The sequence below is a fragment of the Mustela nivalis genome, assembly GCF_964662115.1.
Source record: "Mustela nivalis genome assembly, chromosome: 9".
Lineage (NCBI taxonomy): Eukaryota > Metazoa > Chordata > Mammalia > Carnivora > Mustelidae > Mustela > Mustela nivalis.
In genome coordinates this window covers 16,344,986-16,363,066 of record NC_139028.1, presented here as the reverse complement: position 1 = coordinate 16,363,066, position 18,081 = coordinate 16,344,986, and the positions used below count along the sequence as shown (strand labels likewise).

The 18,081-nt window shown below is 40.9% G+C and overlaps 3 protein-coding genes across 12 annotated transcripts; 2 read left to right on the top strand and 1 right to left on the bottom strand.

The window, feature by feature from the left end:
- Positions 1-9: 9 nt before the first annotated feature.
- TIMM8B (translocase of inner mitochondrial membrane 8 homolog B) lies at positions 10-2,270 on the top strand. Its single transcript, XM_082684378.1, has 2 exons — positions 10-193; positions 1,878-2,270. Exons 1-2 carry the CDS (start codon positions 47-49, stop codon positions 2,043-2,045), a joined length of 315 nt encoding a protein of 104 aa, XP_082540504.1. The 5' UTR covers positions 10-46; the 3' UTR covers positions 2,046-2,270.
- Positions 2,271-2,460: 190 nt separating this feature from the next.
- NKAPD1 (NKAP domain containing 1) lies at positions 2,461-11,471 on the bottom strand. 5 transcript variants are annotated; one of them, XM_082684359.1, is made up of 7 exons: positions 11,345-11,436; positions 10,769-10,798; positions 10,069-10,145; positions 8,953-9,053; positions 6,856-7,005; positions 5,506-5,559; positions 2,461-4,863 (listed from the first exon to the last, which is right to left on the bottom strand). In XM_082684359.1, the coding sequence occupies exons 3-7, from the start codon at positions 10,135-10,137 to the stop codon at positions 4,356-4,358; spliced, it is 882 nt and encodes a 293-aa protein (XP_082540485.1). In that variant the 5' UTR covers positions 10,138-10,145; positions 10,769-10,798; positions 11,345-11,436; the 3' UTR covers positions 2,461-4,355. The 5 variants fall into 5 exon arrangements, with proteins under 5 accessions (XP_082540485.1, XP_082540487.1, XP_082540484.1 ...); XM_082684361.1 differs by having other exon boundaries at positions 2,461-4,860; XM_082684358.1 differs by lacking the exon at positions 10,769-10,798 and having other exon boundaries at positions 11,345-11,471.
- PIH1D2 (PIH1 domain containing 2) lies at positions 11,460-18,047 on the top strand. Of its 6 annotated transcripts, none has more exons than XR_014299128.1 (7): positions 11,592-11,720; positions 12,470-12,688; positions 13,278-13,401; positions 13,780-14,025; positions 14,617-14,876; positions 16,740-16,948; positions 17,304-18,047. XR_014299128.1 is itself a non-coding variant. In XM_082684355.1 (7 exons), the coding sequence occupies exons 2-6, from the start codon at positions 12,512-12,514 to the stop codon at positions 16,872-16,874; spliced, it is 942 nt and encodes a 313-aa protein (XP_082540481.1). In that variant the 5' UTR covers positions 11,592-11,720; positions 12,470-12,511; the 3' UTR covers positions 16,875-16,911; positions 17,304-18,047. The 6 variants fall into 6 exon arrangements, 5 of the variants coding, with proteins under 5 accessions (XP_082540478.1, XP_082540481.1, XP_082540482.1 ...); XM_082684355.1 differs by having other exon boundaries at positions 16,740-16,911; XM_082684352.1 differs by lacking the exon at positions 17,304-18,047 and having other exon boundaries at positions 11,460-11,720; positions 16,740-17,184.
- The last annotated feature ends 34 nt before the right edge of the window (positions 18,048-18,081 follow it).

Here is an 18,081-nt window from a genome sequence, read left to right as displayed (position 1 = left end):
ATGCTGGGTGAACCGGAAGTCGGGCGCCGACGCGCGCCCACCGCACATGCGCGCACACGCCGCACATGCGCGCACACGCTCATCAGACGGCCGCGGCTGGAGGCGGATGATGGCGGAGCTGGGTGAGGCGGACGAAGCCGAGTTGCAGCGCCTGGTGGCGGCGGAACAACAGAAGGCGCAGTTCACTGCCCAGGTGCGGGGTCAAGGACCAGGGGGAATAGACAGGAGGGTGAGGTACAAGTTGAGTTTTCAGACTTTTTACTCAGCGGGTGAAGTGACAGCCGCTAGGAAAAGACGAGCAGAGCTCTGCGACCTCACCACGGGTGGACTGCCCTGCGCTCGCTCCTGCCGCGCCGGGTTCTTCACGAACAGGCTCCAGCCTCTGGGGACCAGTCGTGCTCGGGCGCCCGCTGGGTACACCCAGCGTGGGGAAAGAGAAAACGTAAAGCAGAGAAGAAAGGTTCGGACGAGGCAAGGGCACCGGAGCCCGGTTGGGCGGCGAGCGCTCTGGGCTTGGCCTTCGTAAGATCTAGGTGCTGATCCTGCCTCGCCCTTTACAGGCCGCCTGTGGGTTTTGGTTCTGCAGTCATCTGCTGCCTCGCTGGACTGTAGAGGTCACATGCGATCATGTATTTGAAAACGACAAAGCAGTGGAACGTTCATGGAGGTGGGTGGGCTCTGAAGTAGTTTGGGCTGTGGGTTAGAACAAGTGTATGGGAGCCGTTTCGGCATGGTTCGAAACCCGGTGTGGACCCTGACTAGCCGCAGCACCACTAGCAGCGTGGCTAGTTGCTTCACCACGCCTCAGATGGAGATAGTTGTAAAGTACTGGCTGACTGCTTAGCACTCAGTCTCAAAAGGAAGCCCTCAGTAAATGGTCCCCACCCCTCCCCCCCACGCCTTGTGAGGAGGCGGGGGCGGTATTCGCGCACCATTAAGTAGCAAAAAACGGTTTCTGTACCTCTGTGTGCCTTTTTATGGAGAGTGGATCCATGACCGTCAGTGGATTCACGAATGTGTCCGTGACCCCAAAAAACTTGAGAACTTAAGAGCTAGTTTGTAAGGCATAGGTTTGGAATCACAGGAGGCCAGTGGTTTGGGGAAAATTAATTGGTACCATACTTTCCCGCTTACACTGGTGCAACTTGGAAATATAAAAGAAGATACTAACCCTGCCTGAAAATCTGCAGTCTGATTAAGGACTTAACACAATCGGAAAAAATAGACAATGGCCTCCAAGGAGATTAAAAACTAGAAGTATTTTGAAGAATGGGAAAATTCTTTAGGTAGGGCCTTCCAGGAATACTAAGTCACATTGAGTATGCTGTGCGTGTACTTCACGGAAGCTTAACAGGTTGGTGGTTAAATAACGGGCTACCCTGAGTAGGTAAAAGAGGAATTGTGCATGAAGCACGGGGGGACTTGATGGAAAGTTATTTTTAATTACTAACGAGGAGAAAAACAGAAAGGGAGAGGATTAAAGATTACTGCAGTGTAAGAACAAGGGTCTGGGCCATACTGATGACAAATTAGGAAGTGAGGAAGAGGAGAGCCCAGGATTTGTTGATTTAAAGAATGAGGTGAGGGGCGCCTAATTGGCTCAGTGGGTTAAACCTCTGCCTTCCGCTCAGGTCATGATCTCGGGGTCCTGGGTCCGAGTCCCACATTGGTTCTCTGTTCCACAGGGAGCCTGCTTCCTCCTCTCTCTCTGCCTGCCTCTCTTGTCTACTTGTGATCTCTGTCTGTCAAATAAATAAATAAAACCTTAAAAAAACAAAAAATGATGTGAAAGAAAATGAGAAAAACAGGAAGGAAATAAAGTTGGCAGTTAGGCCTATATGCAGACAGCAATGATTACTAATTTTCTTTCCTCTTAGGTACATCACTTCATGGAGCTATGCTGGGATAAATGTGTGGAGAAGCCAGGGAATCGCCTAGACTCTCGCACTGAAAATTGTCTCTCTAGCTGTGTGGACCGCTTCATTGACACTACTCTTGCCATCACCAGTCGGTTTGCCCAAATTGTACAGAAAGGAGGGCAGTAGGCCGTCCCCTGGGAGACTGGCCTTAGAAGCAAAGGACTTGTTAAGCAAATTGAAGGGCCAGTGGGGGAAGATTGTCAGTCTGTTGTCAAGTGAACTTGAGGCTGTTACCAAGCCTATTGGTGCTAAAAAGTAACAGATCAAATGTTCAAAAAGTGAAATTTATTTATTTGGAATTCAGAAATTCCATGTTTTATCACAATTACTCAATAAATGTGAATTTTCCAACTTTTTTTTTTCTTAATCCCATTTTAGGATTTAATATAGAGATCTCTGATTGGCAGGAACACTAGAAATATGTTCCAAAACCAGTAGTGCAAATGAGAGATCTTGGGTTTTGAAGGGCCATCCTAAGCCATATTTAAGGGGGCTAGAAGAAGCATCAAAGACAGCCCAAGGTATAGAAGTGAAATTGGGGTTGAGAAAGGTGAAGAACAGAAAACAGGTTTATTGCTTATACATGACCAAGAAAAAGTAAACACAGCAAAAAACAAAACAGGCAAGATGTGTATTCTTGGGAAAGAAATAGCCTGCTAGTATGGGAAGAAGGGAAGGTCAAGACTGAAGTAGAATCAACAATCTGGAGATGCCTTGTTCCACTGGCCCATCTTCCTGAGTCTGTGCTAGAATCAGTACTTTTATAGCACAGAAACAATGCTTAAAAAAAAAAAAAGTGCTGAAAACTCCTTCCAACAAAGATTTCACCTATTCCAGGAACGAAATAATTTGTCTTTAGGTTAAGAGGTAGTAATTACAGACTATTTTCCCTCCTGGGGCCCCTACTAATCCCAAAGGTAAAAATATACACCATGGAACATTGACAACTGAGTACCAAAGTATTAATATTTCAAGTAAATATCCCCAAAGGTAGCACCTGCATATAATCAAGGGATAGGGAACCTCTAGCCAACCATGTATTTTATGACCAAACATTTTATTAGACATCTGTTCTGTAAAGAGAACAAATTTAGTAGTTAGAACTGTAAAATATTATCACCTCATGGAATGTTGTTAGTTATATTCTATTGCTGGTGTCTTACACTGTCATGCTACCATGAAGTATTTCTGTATTATACATGGGGAAAGTAAGGCCAGGGAGGTTAACTTACCTTTTCCAGACCTCATAACTAATTAGAGGCAGAACCAAGACCAAAATTCTGAGTTTTCAAACTTTCTACTCAGCCCATGAAATGACAACCAGGAAAAGCAGTATGTCACTTGATATTCTGTCATAATGAAAAAATTCACTTGTGTTCTGCCAGCCTTTTTTCAGTGCTATTTTGGTTTCTTAAGAATTAACAGTAGGGATCACAGTATATAGCAAAGGGAAATAATACGGTCTCTGTTTGGTGCTTTAATTGGAAGGCAGACTGGGAAGAAGTGGGTACATCCCTGAGAAGCCTGTTTTATTTTGGAACTGATTCAACCTAGTTTCAGGGAAAATCTAAAGTTCATTAATAGATTTAGAAATTAACAAGGAAGATAATATAGCAGTTGCTACCCTGAATCCTGTTCAGAGCACCACTAGACAGCATGACTAATTCCTAATTTTATCCCATTTGGTTGAGGACTCACCCAAAACAACTGAAGAATTAATTTTGAACACAAGTCCATTTAGGCAATATACCACAATGGAAATAGAAAACCATTTACTAAACCAATAACCATGTTTAGGGGTATACTGAATGTAGCCACAGACCCTGTCCAGCAGGGAAATTTGATGGAAAACCCTAGTCTCATAACAGCTGCCTAGGGATATAATCATAAAGGAAAAATGTTTTGCTCTTATACTCATTTTCTCATTAAATAAAAGACCACATCTATGAGGCCAAAATACAGAAAGATCAAAGCACCAAGGCTGAAGACAATAAAAGTTGTGGCACCTGCTATATAAACAGAGAACACGATGTTCCAACATTCTACACAGCACCAATTCCAATCCACTTGATCCCAGCCCTTGCTTTCCCCAAATTCAGCATCCCAACTGGTGTACCCAGGTTGTTATTGGGATTCAGCTTTCTGGGTCCTTTAATTTGCTGTATATGCACTCTACCCTAAATGTGATTAATTGCAAAAAATAATCTCTTCAAGAAAACTTCATAATAAAATACCAGATTCCCTATTAACAATCAGAGGATCAAGTTTAACAGGCCAAAACAGAAGACAAGAAGTCTGTCAGAACGTAGATAGATGGCACAGGATAGCTCTAACATCAGGGTCCTTGTGCTGGGCAAGAGAGTCACTGGCAAAACCCAAGGTGGCAGAGCTGTAAGTAACCAGTCAGATGGGAAATGGGTTAGCTCTCCTCCTCATTTAGTCATCCTCTGAACTCTCTGCAGACCGTTCATCTGTAGCCACTTTCCAATTTGTGCGTTTGTTTGTCCTCTCCTGTATTTCGTTGTTAACTATAGGGATATGGACTTCTTTCTCTCTCCTTTTTCTTTTGGTTTTCTTAGTGTCTCTTTCCTCACCTTCCTCAGAACTGCTGGATGCAGAATCATCCGACTGGGAAGTGTCACTTTCTGCATCCAAGAATAAAGCAGATTTTTTGAGGGACTTTTTCCTGGATTTTTTCTTGCGCTTATGCGGTTGTTTCCTTTTCCTGGTACTAGAAGCCCCAGTTTCTTCTGAGAACTCGCTTGAGGAATCTGCTGTTATATCTGTAGCTTCTTTTTTGCTTTTCTTCTGTTTTTTGTGTGACTTTTTTTTCTGCTTTTTTTTGTGAGATTTCTTTGACTTCTTGTGTTTGTGAGACTCGTGGGTAGATGGTTTTCCTTGGGGAGATGTTTTTTTTCCATTGGTGATATCCTGCTGATCACTACTAATAAAAAAGAGAAACTGCTTTACTATAGAAAATAAAAAGTGTATTTATATTTTAGTATTCTGTATTCTAGACAGAAAGTTGGGTTTAGGGGCACCTGAGTGGTTTGGTCGGTTAAGCATCTGCCTTCAGCTCAGGTCATGAGCTGGGACCTGAGTGGGACTGAGCCACACATCAGGCTCCCACTCAGCAGGAAGTCAGCTTCTACCTCTGCCCCTCCCCCTGCTCATGCTTGCTCTCAAATACATAAACAAATCTTAAGAAAAAAAGTTGGGGTTAACATCTGAATTTTAACTAAAAGTTCTGACATAGGGTTATTATGAGACTTTTCTCACTCTCAAGAGTTTTGTTTCCTCATCTTGTTTTCTTAAAATGAAGACAAGAATTCTAATCTGCCAAACTGAGTTACTGCACGGAAAACTATTAAAAACCTAAATGCTATATATAAATGCAGAACGTCAATTAGGAAAAGGCAAAATACCAGTTATCTCCCGAATAAATTGCCTCTTGTGTTTCTAGTTACATTGTAATGGCAAATGTTATCTCCTTTGTAAAATTAGGAACCCAATTTATAGTTGAGACTTGAAATTAATCTTATAGCTTCTAGCTTTTTTTTTTTTCCAGTAAGCCTATTTGTCTTACCTGTCTGTTTCAAATTCTTCAGGGTATAACTCTTTATAACCACTGTGACCCCATCTGTAAGATGACATATTTCATTACATGTATTACTAAAGCAATGCATATATTTTTGAAAATTTAAAGAAAATTAGACTTAGTGCGTGCAGACACAGACATGCACACAGAGCAAAGAAAATAAAGATAAGGCAGAGCCAACCCCACCTTCAAGCTCAGTAACTTACTTGGCTACATTTTCTTTACTGCATGTTATCATTTCAGACACAAAGCAGCATTCTTTTGTCCACTTGTAAGAGACTTGCCATTTTTAAGAAACACTAAGGAACTCTTCTACTCTGCTCTTTACCTGTGAAGTACTTCTCCAAAAATAACTTGTAACAATGCTGTCTACAATGGGATGTGTTTTACATGGCAATTTTATTGAGGTATAATTCTGACACCATGAAATTCACCATTTTAAACTGTACAATTAAGTTGCTTTCAGTACACAGAGTTGTGCAACCATCACCACTATCTAATTTCAGAACATTTTCATCACCCAAAAAGGAACTCCATCCCTTAGCAGTCACTCTCCATTCCTCCCTCTCCTGTAGCCCATGGCAACCACGAATCTAATTTCTGTCTCTATGGATTTGCTTATTCTGGACATATCATATAAATAGAATCGTAATAAGTGGTGCTTTGTGTCTGGCTTTTTTCACCTATTTCCAAGGCTCACCCATGTGGCAGCACTTATCAGTACTTTATTCCTTTCTGCTCAAATAACATTCCATTAGTACCCCCCCCCACTCCCTTATCTGCAGTTTTGCTTTCTGGAAGCAGATCACACTCCTCCGGCCACACTGTCAGAGGTCAGGAGTAGCCTAATGCTACATCAAAATGCCTACCTCATTCACCTCACTTCATCTCATCACGTAGGCATTTTATCATCTCACATCCTCACAAGAGTACAGTAGAAATAAAATATTTGAGGTAGGACATTCACATAGATTTTATTTTATTTTATAAAAAATCTATTTTTAGTTAATGTTACTCTCTTAGTGTTCCCAATTTAGAAATCAAACTTTATTATAGGTTATGTTGGGACAGAAAAAACAAACAGTATTCATTACTATTCACAGATTTAGGCAACCACTGGGGGTCCTGGAATGTATCCCCCATGGATAAGGGGGAACTACCACATTTTGTTTATCCATTCATCAGTTGATAGACACTTGGATTTCTACTTTCTGGCCATTATGATAATTATGTTATGAACATTTATGTGCAAGTTTTTGTATAGATAATTAATTTTTAAAAGTACACATTCTCAGACCAAATAGTATTAATAATGGTCACATGAATTTTGTCACAAACCTGTCTGGCATATTAGCTTCATAATCATACAACTTCTTATTCCAGGATTTAGCCTTCAGAAAATCATCTTCCAGTGCCCCAGAAATTTCATTCTTTGGCCTCCAATAGTCTCTTTGACTTTCTTCATCAAAACCATCACTACGCATCCGGCTATAAGGAAAAACAGAAGAACTTTTATATTTAGAAGCAATCTGTGAGGTTCCTTTATGGATGTCATGCACAAAACCCACTGAACAAGCTAAGAGGAAAACAAAATCACTGATTCAGTGTTTAAAAAAAAAAATGTAAAAAACCATGATCTGTTCCTCGCTATAAGTCTGTATAGATGTCCAGTGAAAATCTGACCATCACCACCCATCCTACTGCAGAATAAAGACAAAATAACTTATGGACTGTGGCATGCTACAGCTCACTTACTAATTCTCAAGTAGGAGGACACAGAAAGAAGGAAGTAGAGCATAATCACAGGTGGGGACATTTCTAACTACCCTAGAAATATACTCCCTTCCTTAAAAACCAGCAACTTGCTATAGTGAGGTCATAGTAATAGTAGGAGCAAGGTCTAACCCATGAGTAGGCTAGGGTAGAAAAATAGTTGAGAACCACCCTGTGCTTACAAGGTCCGCTAACAAGTCACTAAGCACGCTAATCAGTTATCAAAAATGTTTAAGGGCCTCCTACGTGCTGGACACCATTCTAGCTGCAGGGGATGAGACAATCAGAATCCTTGCCCCTTAAGAGATTATGTTTTAAAGATTTATTAGACCATGACAGATATCAATAATTCACTCTAAAAACAACATTTTGGGGATACCTGGGCGGCTCAGTTGTTAAGTGTCTGTCTTTGGCTCAAGTCATGATCTCAGGGTCCTGGGATCAAGCCCCAAATCGGGCTCCCTGCTCAGCGGGAAGCCTGCTTCTCCCTTTCCCATTCCCCAGTTTGTGTTCCCTCCCTTGCTGTCTCTCTCTCTATCAAATAAATACATAAAATCTTTAAAAATAAATAAATTAAAATAAAAACAATATTTTGTCCCTGAAAATGTGGCTTGGAATTGAACAACCAATAGAAGACAAATTATCATCTGCACTAACTTTACATCTAAATCCTCAAAGAACCATCTTCAGCAAGAAAACGACTACAAAGATATTTATTGTTATATAGACTCTGCCTTCTTTACCTCGGATACCCTGAATACTTTCTTGTCTAAAGCCCTTCACATATACAGTCAACCACACTCCAAAGCCCGAGTACTACACAGGCACATTCATTCACTCTACATATCTATTAACTGCTCCCCTGGGTGACTTTAGAAATCAGCATTATTACTACAGTCATTTCTCATACACACAGCTCTACACTAACAGGTATATGAAGCCCGAGAAATATTCTCAATACTCAGATATTCCTATACCTCCACAAACAAGACAATTAAGCCTGCATTATCCTGCATATTCACACTGAATTATTAAAAAGGTACTCTAAAAGCAGTGTGACTTGGTGAACACAGGAAATAGAAGGGGTAAAGAAAAGACTGAGAATCAAAGACTAATAGGGAAAAGGAGTAAATGATAGCTAAGTGACCATAAGACAGCAACAGAGAATCTTAAAAGCCACCAGACAAGGTCAGAATACACAGAATCCTTAACTTTTAAAGTTATTCAAGGTAGAATTTTTTAATTCCCCATTGCAAATAAATGATAAGAGTTAAACCATACGTATCACAGCCATTACCTTTATGCTGAGGTCTAGATTTATGAAAGAAGATTTAAAGATTCACAGAACTGAACTCATCTATCGTTAGCATACTAAAATGCTTTCGAATGAAACTTGATGGTTCTGAACAGGATATGAATTATTTTGGTTTTTTGGGGGTTTTTTTTAAGATTTTATTTATTTATTTGACAGACAGAGATCACAAGTAGGCAGTGAGGCAGGCAGAGAGAAAGGAGGAAGCAGGCTCCCCGCTGCAGAGAGCCCGATGTGAGACTCGATCCCAGGATCCTGGGATCATGACCAGAGCCGAAGGCAGAGGCTTTAACCCACTGAGCAACCCAGGCGCCCCTGAATTATTTTGGTTCTTAGAGCTCCAACTTCACCTTGAACTACTGGGTAACATTTTCCTTTTGGTCCCCCGGTAAGCATCTTCCATCTGTTTCTCCAGTTCTCTTATCTTCCACATATCTGATTCCTCCTGAATCTAGATTTTTTAAAAGAAAAGAAATATAATTACTAAAAAAACAGTATTTTATATAAAAAAAAAAATAACTGACAATACACTCTGCATTAATTATTGTATTACAGAATGGGTTATAATCAGGAATCTGGGGAACAAATTCAGGATTCTTTAGAGTAGCTCAACAATGCAACCCAGTGAATGTCAAGTATGTAGAATTCTGGAGCAACAGGAGAACTTTTTAACCCTGCGGAGACTCACTTATCACCTTATTAACTTTGAACTATGCTGCAATTATCAAATGATAACCCTTTATGTTTAGTCGCCAAATCCTTTGGATTTTATCTCCAAAATTCCTCATCTTCATCCCTACTGTCACTGTTCTCACATGAACTCCTCATCATCTCTCACCTGGAGCACTGCAACTGCCTGAACGGTATCTCTACTGTTTCATTCCATCTGCTCTCTCCTCCCCTACCCAGCTAACAAATCATCTCTCTACAATACAAATATAATCTTGTCACACCCTGCTCAAAAACATTTGATAGCTTCTCTACTATTTAGAGGAAAAGTCTAATCTCCAAGCATCACAATCCAATTCTAATTTACCACCTGAGCCTCACCTTCTCTCACTACCCACCCCCCCACACAACATTCCCTCCTTTCCAGACACACACACTTTCTTGCCACACCCCAAGTGCTTCGTGCTCTTCTTTGTTGCCATATGAGTACATGACGTTCTGTCTAGAATGATCTTTTACACCTGGTAAATTTGAATCTGTTCATCAAGAACTAGTTCAAATAAAGCAGCTCAAACATCCCTCATTCTGTGAACCCTTTCCTAATTTCCCAAGGCCAATTTCACTGTTCGTTCCTCAGGGCACGGAAGCACCTTATATATGTCTCTATGATAGGACTTACCAAATTAATTGTAATTATCTGTTTTGTTCAGCTTTGTATCTCCAAACTACCAAAATCATGCATGGCACACTGTATGACTCCAATGAATGTTGAAGAATAACTAGATTGTTCCTCTCACCTTATTGTGAGCATCTGTATGCCGGATGACATTCCTCAGGAGGACTTTTCCCAATGGAACACGGGACATTCTTCAATCTGAAGTGAATCAATAAATAACATTTAATAACAATAATTTCCTTTCTTACCTTATCTTTTATTACAGTGTTACAAAGAAGCATGAGGTAAAGGAAAGATCACTGAACAAGAAGTCAGAGGTCCTGAGGGGTAGTTTTCCCTTCACCATTAAAAGAGGGAAACGCCTGGTTACCCTAATGTGCAGATGAATGCACAGTGACATGGTGGGCATCCAAATTCTTTCAAACTGCACAGAATTAAATGCCTTCAAGAGCACCCTTTTATTTAATCCTCAAAACAACCCCCATGTTTTTTATGAGGCAAGTATCTTCATTTCTGTTTTGTAGATGAAATTCCCTTAAGCCATAACTTGCCCCAGACCAGACAGCCCAAGGCAAACAAGATCCGCATTAGGGATCAAGTTTCGAACCTCAAAATTAGTTTGTGATGGAGCAAATACCTAGATCTGACAATGTCAGGACCACAAATGTCAACATTTGACATCAAATGCAGAGACGCCCTCAATATCTCCATTCAGGGGAATTCTTTCTATTTTGTACAGAAGCCTCCAAAAAAACAGATGACAAGGATATTCAGTGTGTAGCTAGCAGCTGTTTTGTGCGACCACCCCACCGCTCACTCACCCCTCGATCCTGAGGAAATCAGGCATCTTGCTAGTGTGAGACGAAGAACCACTCCATTACAAGATCTCCTCCGACCCAGGAAGCCAAGGAGTCAGGGCTCAAAGGCAGCTCTGCAGCTTCACCCGAGTCCTTCATGAAAATGCAGCCTTCCCACCGGTTATTCTGCCCTCACCCGTGGCCCAGGCCACGGCTGCCTTTCCCCCAGCCCGCACCGACAGGAAGATCTCTTTTCGGACCGAGGCCGGAGGCTGCGCCAGAGCGGAATCCGAACGGCCGGCTTAAGGGGGGCATGCCCCGTTCACGCTCCTCTGGGACGGACCCCGGGGTTGGGCTTCGCTCTCTCGAAAGGATGGGGACGGTCCGGACGGGTACAACCTTCGACTGGGCCCAAGAGACACCCAGAGTGCCCGAAAGGGGAGTGGGGGTGGGGGGTGGGGTTGAGGCTTCCAAGTGGAAGACGGAGAAAACACCCCAGTCTCTGTCACCGGGATCCCTGCCCCCCAGCGGCCACAGAGCTCCCGGTAACCTTCCCTCCAAACGCCCTCCCCATACAAACACACACAAACACACCCATACCGTGCGCCGCAGCTTCGCGTGGCGGGGATTTGGGGGGAGGAATCGGTCTGGGAGACAAGGGAGCGGGCTTCCCTTTCAGGCCGGAAGTCGTGCTCCGGGGAAACTCTTCCCACCCACAGGCCCCAGAGACTCCCACGGGGAAGGTTTCCAGCATCCTCTAGAAATCAAAGGGTGCGGAAGGGAGGCGGACGCCTTCCTAGAAAGGAAGTGGGTCGGCCTCCGCTGAACAGCAAGCCCAACACCAGGAGGGGGAGATTCCGGAACTGGATGTAAAAGGCCTTTCTTCCTGGAGCTTTCCGGACCCAATTAGACGTTGTACCCAGTCCGGTTATCCTGGTAACAGGCGTCGCGGTTTGTCAAGGAACCGAGAGAGGAGGTGGGTTCGCCGACCTCTGGGATGATTGTCCTTTAGTTAAGCTTCCCGTTTCGTTTAACCCTAATATCGTATTCGGGGAACCCAGACCTCCTCTTTTCCTCATTCTGCGGCTGCTGGGGGACACGTCTCCAGTGGGAGAGGAGAGCGAGGGAGGTTATCTGTAGACGCGGATATTATCATTCTCTTAGGGCTTCCCAAGAGTCCCAGCCTCTCTGCACCAGCACACTTGATTCTCCCAATAACCCCACGAGATAGGTATTAGCGCCTTCACTTTGAGGAGAATAGACTGATCCATAACTCACTGCTCAAGGTCCCACACCTAGTACATGACAAAGCTGAGACTGGGATCTGGGCATTCGGGCTCCAGAATCCTTGCTTTTAACTCCGAAGCAAGGAGAAGTGTCCTGTGGCTTCTGGCAGTTTCAGGCCCGGACAGGCACTAGTCAGCCAATACCCAGGTATCCGAACAAGAGAATGGGTCACCAGGTGATCCCGACTTTGACTGACTACTCTCCCCTCGGTGCTGGTCAGAGTCCAGGCAGAGCTGAGGACTTGCCCGGGAGGACAACTTGAGAATTTAAGAAGGTGGATTAGAGAATTAGAGAATAAAGTAAAGGAAAGTGGTGCTGAGCCACAGTGTTTTAGACACAGGTGCTAACTTCACCAAAACAACTCCTGACCTGCTTGTTCCTCCTGCTCGAAAAGAAGAGATGAATCGTTAATTACCCAGACTCCCCCCCCCCCTTAAGTCCTATCTTTCCACAGACTCAAGAGGCCTATTTACCTTAATCATGGAGTCTTCCTCAAAGGGTCTGCTCACCCAAGTTACTCAGTTCTGGAACCTCCTAGACGATCTGGCTGAAAGTAATCCTGAGAGCTACAAGAAGTTCATTGAACAGCAGCTGAAAGAAGGGAAGCAGCTCTGTGCCACCCCAGAAGCACAGCTCTGTCTACAAACCAGGATCCTAGTATGTGGTGTTGGTACCCAGGGATGGGAGGCCTTGAGCGAAAGAAGCCCGGAATAATCAGAGAATCACTTACGTTTGGCTATTGCTACTTTAAGAAAACTTGAGGGGCACTGCCACTCTAGAGGGGGAGTGAAACATAGAGCATGAGGGAGGAGTAAGAATGGGAAATTCAAATTTGATATATTTTGGAGATCTCAAAGTCATTTTCTACTAGAACAAGAAAAAAGCAATGTAATGATTTAACAGAAACTCATAGATTTGGAGGATGTTTGCATTTCAAACTCATAGATTTGGCTGGGAGTAAGGAAGTAGTGAAATTGGGTCATAGTCACCCAGAATATGCTTAAATCAGTGCCCCTTCCTTCCTCCCAGTTCCTCTGGGAGCAGCAACAGGATCTTCATGAAAATTCAGTAACTTGGGGGAAATCAGGTAACAGTGTCATTTTCAAACACGGTTCTAATGCATGGAATGGCTTACTTGGAGCCTAAAATTCTCATACTTCAAATTCTGTGATGAGTTACCATTAGGATTATTATAAAATGAAAAAAAAACTAGGTTTTGAGATATGCAAAATTATTTGCTTTTTAGAAACCCAAGGAAAAAGTACTTTTTATTAACCTGTGTCAGTGGAAAAGGATCCCAGCTCCCCAGTCAACCACTCATCCAGTACCTCTAAAGGTTGGCACACCAGAAGATATCTCTGAGACATCAGGTACACAGAATTAAGGGAGAGAAAGCACATTTTAAAAACTTTATTGGGAAAAATAATGATCAGATTTTACTTGGTAAAATGCATTACAAGTAAAATATTTTATTTGGTTGTAATATAGTTAATAATTAATAAGCATACCTTTATTTATATGAATTGAATGCTATTCAGTTTTTCCTAATAGTAACCCATATAAAATGCCAAGAAATGCCATAATTGTAAATGTGTGTATTTAGCACCATTGTGATTATCTCTGAAAAATACAGGAATAGAATTTATGCTTTCTAGTTTTACCCAGGATTATGACTTACTATATTACCTGACAATATCATTAGTGAAACAAGTTGTCATCATTTCACATCCTCTGAATTACACACACAGATGTTTATACAGTCATCGATGTTGCCTACAATCCTGATGTTCTCCAGGCAGCAGAAAAGGACCAAGTAAAAAAAGATCAGTTAATACGGATGGCCATGAAATGCATTGAGGAACAATTCCAGTTCACTCTCTCACATTCTTACAGTATCGCTAAATTTAGAATAAAAGGAAGCATTCAAAGGATGAAACAAAATCTGATGGGAATACAAGCTGACCCCACAGATTTAAGAGAGAAAATGAGAAAGGGTAAGTTAATGACTGTAAATGGAAATTATAACTGATTTAAAATTATTTTGCATCCTGTGTACATTTTGCAAACTAAAAATCTTGATTTAAAAAGATTAGAATCTTAAGATAGAAAAATATAAAGATTAGATATTAGAAATATTAACATGTCCTTAAAGATTTTTAAATCCTGCAAACTTTTTAACAAAGTTATTTGGCTTAAGATTCTTGTTTTAAAGATTTTACTTATTTTATAAAAGATTTTATTTATGTATTTGAGAGAGAGAAACCACAGGGGGTAGGATTGGGGGGCGGGAGCAGAGAGGGACAATCTCAAACAGACTTCCCACTGAGCACGGAGCCCAATGAGGGGCTCCATTTCACCATCCTGAGGTCATGACCTGAACTGAAATCAATAGTCAGATGCTTAACCTTACTGAGCCACCCAGGTGCCCCAGGTTTAAGATTCTTTTAAGATTCCCAGACCAAATTAGCTTCAGCTTTAGCTGCCATTTTGGCTAATGCCACATATATACAGTTCATGGCCTGATAGTATTTTATGTTGTAGATTAATTTTGTGATTTCATCTCCCCCCATTTTTTTTTCCATAAGAACTAACCCTTGAACAGATAAGTAGTACTGTGAGCAATCCAGATCACTTTCAGCTTTTATTGCCAAAAGGTGAAGTTTCAAGCAAAGCAAGGTGTCTGATTGAGGAGATTTCCACTACAGAGACCCAGGTAGAGCTGAAGGAACCAGCCTATGAATTAAAAACTGTGGCTGACCAGAATGATAAACCTCTGGAAATTGAAATAAAAGTTGAATTACCTGGTATTAATTCCGTATCTCTCTGTGATCTTAGTGTTTCTGAGGTAAGTCAAACAGGTAATACTGTAAACTTTGTCAACTTTCACTATATTATGTTGTAGTAAAACAAAACAAAACAAAACAAAACAAAAAAAACAGCAATCTCAGTGGTTTATAGCAGTTTTCTCAGGCTGTATGTCAGGTAGGCCTGCTCTGTTCCAGGAGTCTTGCACATTTCAAGATACAGGTAAGATACGCAATTCTCACGGAAGAGAGAAAACAGAAATGGCCAAGCCATGCAATGAATCTTAAAACTTCCTCTCAGACATAGTATATATCACTTTTACTCACATTCTATTGGCCAAATTTAAGGCACAAGTTCAAATACTACATCAACAGGGCCGGGAAGAATATACTCACAGGTAGTCACAGGAATTCAAATGGCAAGAATGTATAATCCTCTAACAGAAGAAAAGCAAAAAATTGGCATAAGTCCTACAATCTACTACAGTCCACTCTCAAGGTCATAATTATTTGCTTCTTTCCCCAAAAAAGGCATCTCCAATCCTACTATCAGCCTCTGAAATACAAGATTTTGCCATTATAATCTTCATCTCCTCTTGAACCACAGACATATGAGCTACAAAGACAGGTGATCTACTGCCATAGCCACACGCACCATACAATGTGGAACGGAGAGAGGATAAACATAATTAACAGTCTCAGTTTGGAAATTAGGAAACTAAGAGGGACACAGCAGCTCTTGGTGCAGAGCAGTTCTGAAATCCCATTAGGCAGATGTTGTCAGCGTCCCTTTCCTGGGGGTAGAGGTGTTCTTGGGTAGAGAACCAAGATTCCTTGATTACCTAGCCCCCTAGTTCCATTGTTTTCTATGACTTCCAGCTTCATTCTCTGGGGGGTAGTTCCCTTTATCTTACCCACACTGGCCACATCAGAAAACAACATTGGAGAATATGTCATCCTTATGTGCTGAGCAGCTTACTCACCCTTTTACACTTTTGGAATGTTGGGGGTCCAAAGGTCATTTTAAATGTTTTAGTCAAGGCTGGTACCATTTTATTTCTTTGATTCCAATCAGTGCCATACCCCACAATTCTTTATTTGACATGTCCATTTTTCAATGGCCTGTCTTTTTTTACTTAATTGCTGTCATTTGTGCCAAACATAGGATTAACTGGGCTCCACCTTAATCCAGTTAGAGGTTTTAACAAAGAGTATAATGATGTGTGATACAGTCTTTACTTCTAGGCTGTCTTAATCAGTCTTTGGAGGTAAGAAATAAATTCTCAATTTTATTTTTTACTGGTTTAAAATAAGAATTAGTTCCATTTCTCAGCCTTGAAGTCGTAGAATTTCTGGGCTCTGTATATTCTTTTAATCCTACTTGCAAACTGGGAAATTCTTTTCTAAGCCGATCTCTTTTTGTAGTAGCTTATTAAATATAGCCAATAGAAACAGTGCATGTTGCCAATATTCTATTTTCATACTTTTGCTAAAGCCACACATTAATGGCATACAGTTACTTGTCTTTCAAATTACTGTGCTGGCTTTCCTAAGGGCTTTATCGCTATAAAACATGGGTCACCATTTTTCCTATTGCCAATATATTTTCCTTGCTATTTGCTGGTCAGCCACAAAGTCAGTGCCACATAATATAGGATGGCAACACCCTATTTATGGCTTTGTATCAGTTAACTATTGATGTATTGAGCAGCAGTAACAAAAACTCTCAAAACCTCAGGGAGTTACAACAGCAGCTGTACAAGCTCATTGCAAGTCCCATGGCAGTGAGATCCTCTTCTTATGGGAAAGGAGTGAATAACTGGGAATAATCCCGCAACACATATTTTAACCAGGAAATACTTTCTACTTTCATCTTTTAAAATACTTTGGTTTGTTATTCTTAGGATGATTTATTGATTGAGGTCTCTGAGAAGTACAGATTACATCTGAATCTTCCAGAATTTGTGGATACTGAAATGACTACAGCCAAATTTATCAAAGAGAAAGCTATATTAATCATCACAATGCCATTGGCGTAAGAAGAGCATCATCTGCTTTGGATTTTCAGTGCTAAAGGCATGTGAATGAGAGGACCTTTATAATGGGTGAAGAGGTAGTGGTTTACCTTAAACACTAGTATTTTCTAAGAATTCTTTTTGATGGAGTGAGATTCTCTCTTCAACTTCTGTTTATCTTTTTTTTGTTTTAACTCAAATTTGGCTAAACAGACTCTTATAATGGTATTGCCATGATATACTTGTTTTGAAGCTATTTCTAATGGTCTTAAAGTAACAAATTGTCATTTGGGAAAATTCCGTTTCCAAGTAAATTGTGAAAATTCTTGGCTTACTGGTTGAAATTCTGGTTTACTTGGTTGTGTCTAGCAAATTTTTGCATCAGGAATAAGTCTCAAACTGTGTGAATTTTCTGTTACCAAGAAGAACTGAAGCAGTGAAATTTTCCTCCAGCTATGAATTTACAGGGCCAATGAAGTAGTATGCAAACCTATGCTTCTATGAACCTCTGTACTACTATAAAACAGTTCTGATGGGAGGAGTTGAAGTTACCCAGATCTTCTAATATCACAGAGACTTGAGTGGACTGGATACCACGATGCAGTTAACAATAACAGGTTGTTATTGTACAGAAGATGCAAAATATATCTAACCCTAAGAAAAAGGATGTGACTTTGGGACAAGTGCCATTCCCCTACGAAAATAATTTTTAAAAGACAAAAGCAATGTATTTACCAACTTCCATTCATCTGTCAGATGGTTGTTCAATACAAAGGTATTAACTTTGATGTTCACATCAAACTTTAAACATCCTTAATCATTTTTCCTAGATACAGTACAGCTTCCTTGTTTCTAATTCAACGTAAGGTCTTTAAAGTCCTTATTACTTTCAAAGCTTTTTAACTTAGAAACTAATCTAGTATCTAGAATAGGAAGAATTGATATGTAATATTTAGAAATATATAATGTCCTAAAGTTAACACAGCTATTATATTCTCTTCCATCAAAAAAAGTTGGAATGTTTTCACGTTACTTTCTCTTCTACAAAATCACTGTCAATACTTGTCCTACATACTCCCATACCTAACCATATAGAAGTGGTTCAATCTCTGCTCTGGCACTCTCGGTATCTGGGTGTTACTTTTGCCAGCAGCTTAGTGTTTGTATACTCATTAGTAAAATGTGTTTCAAAATCTAGCATTCTTAATTTTAAATTTACATACTTATTTTC

Bases quoted from the DNA above. Each gene is read 5' to 3' on its own strand.
- TIMM8B (XM_082684378.1), top strand. From the start codon at position 47: ATGCGCGCACACGCCGCACATGCGCGCACACGCTCATCAGACGGCCGC. The intron at 194-1,877 runs GTGCGGGGTCAA...CTTTCCTCTTAG, and splicing joins AGGCGCAGTTCACTGCCCAG to GTACATCACTTCATGGAGCT.
- NKAPD1 (XM_082684358.1), bottom strand. From the start codon at position 10,137: ATGTCCCGTGTTCCATTGGGAAAAGTCCTCCTGAGGAATGTCATCCGG. The intron at 7,006-8,952 runs GTGAAGTTGGAG...TTTTCCTTATAG, and splicing joins ATGTTACCCAGTAGTTCAAG to CCGGATGCGTAGTGATGGTT. The intron at 4,864-5,505 runs GTAAGACAAATA...CTTTTTTATTAG, and splicing joins GAAGAATTTGAAACAGACAG to TAGTGATCAGCAGGATATCA.
- PIH1D2 (XM_082684355.1), top strand. From the start codon at position 12,512: ATGGAGTCTTCCTCAAAGGGTCTGCTCACCCAAGTTACTCAGTTCTGG. The intron at 14,026-14,616 runs GTAAGTTAATGA...TTTTTCCATAAG, and splicing joins AAGAGAGAAAATGAGAAAGG to AACTAACCCTTGAACAGATA. The intron at 14,877-16,739 runs GTAAGTCAAACA...TGTTATTCTTAG, and splicing joins GTGATCTTAGTGTTTCTGAG to GATGATTTATTGATTGAGGT.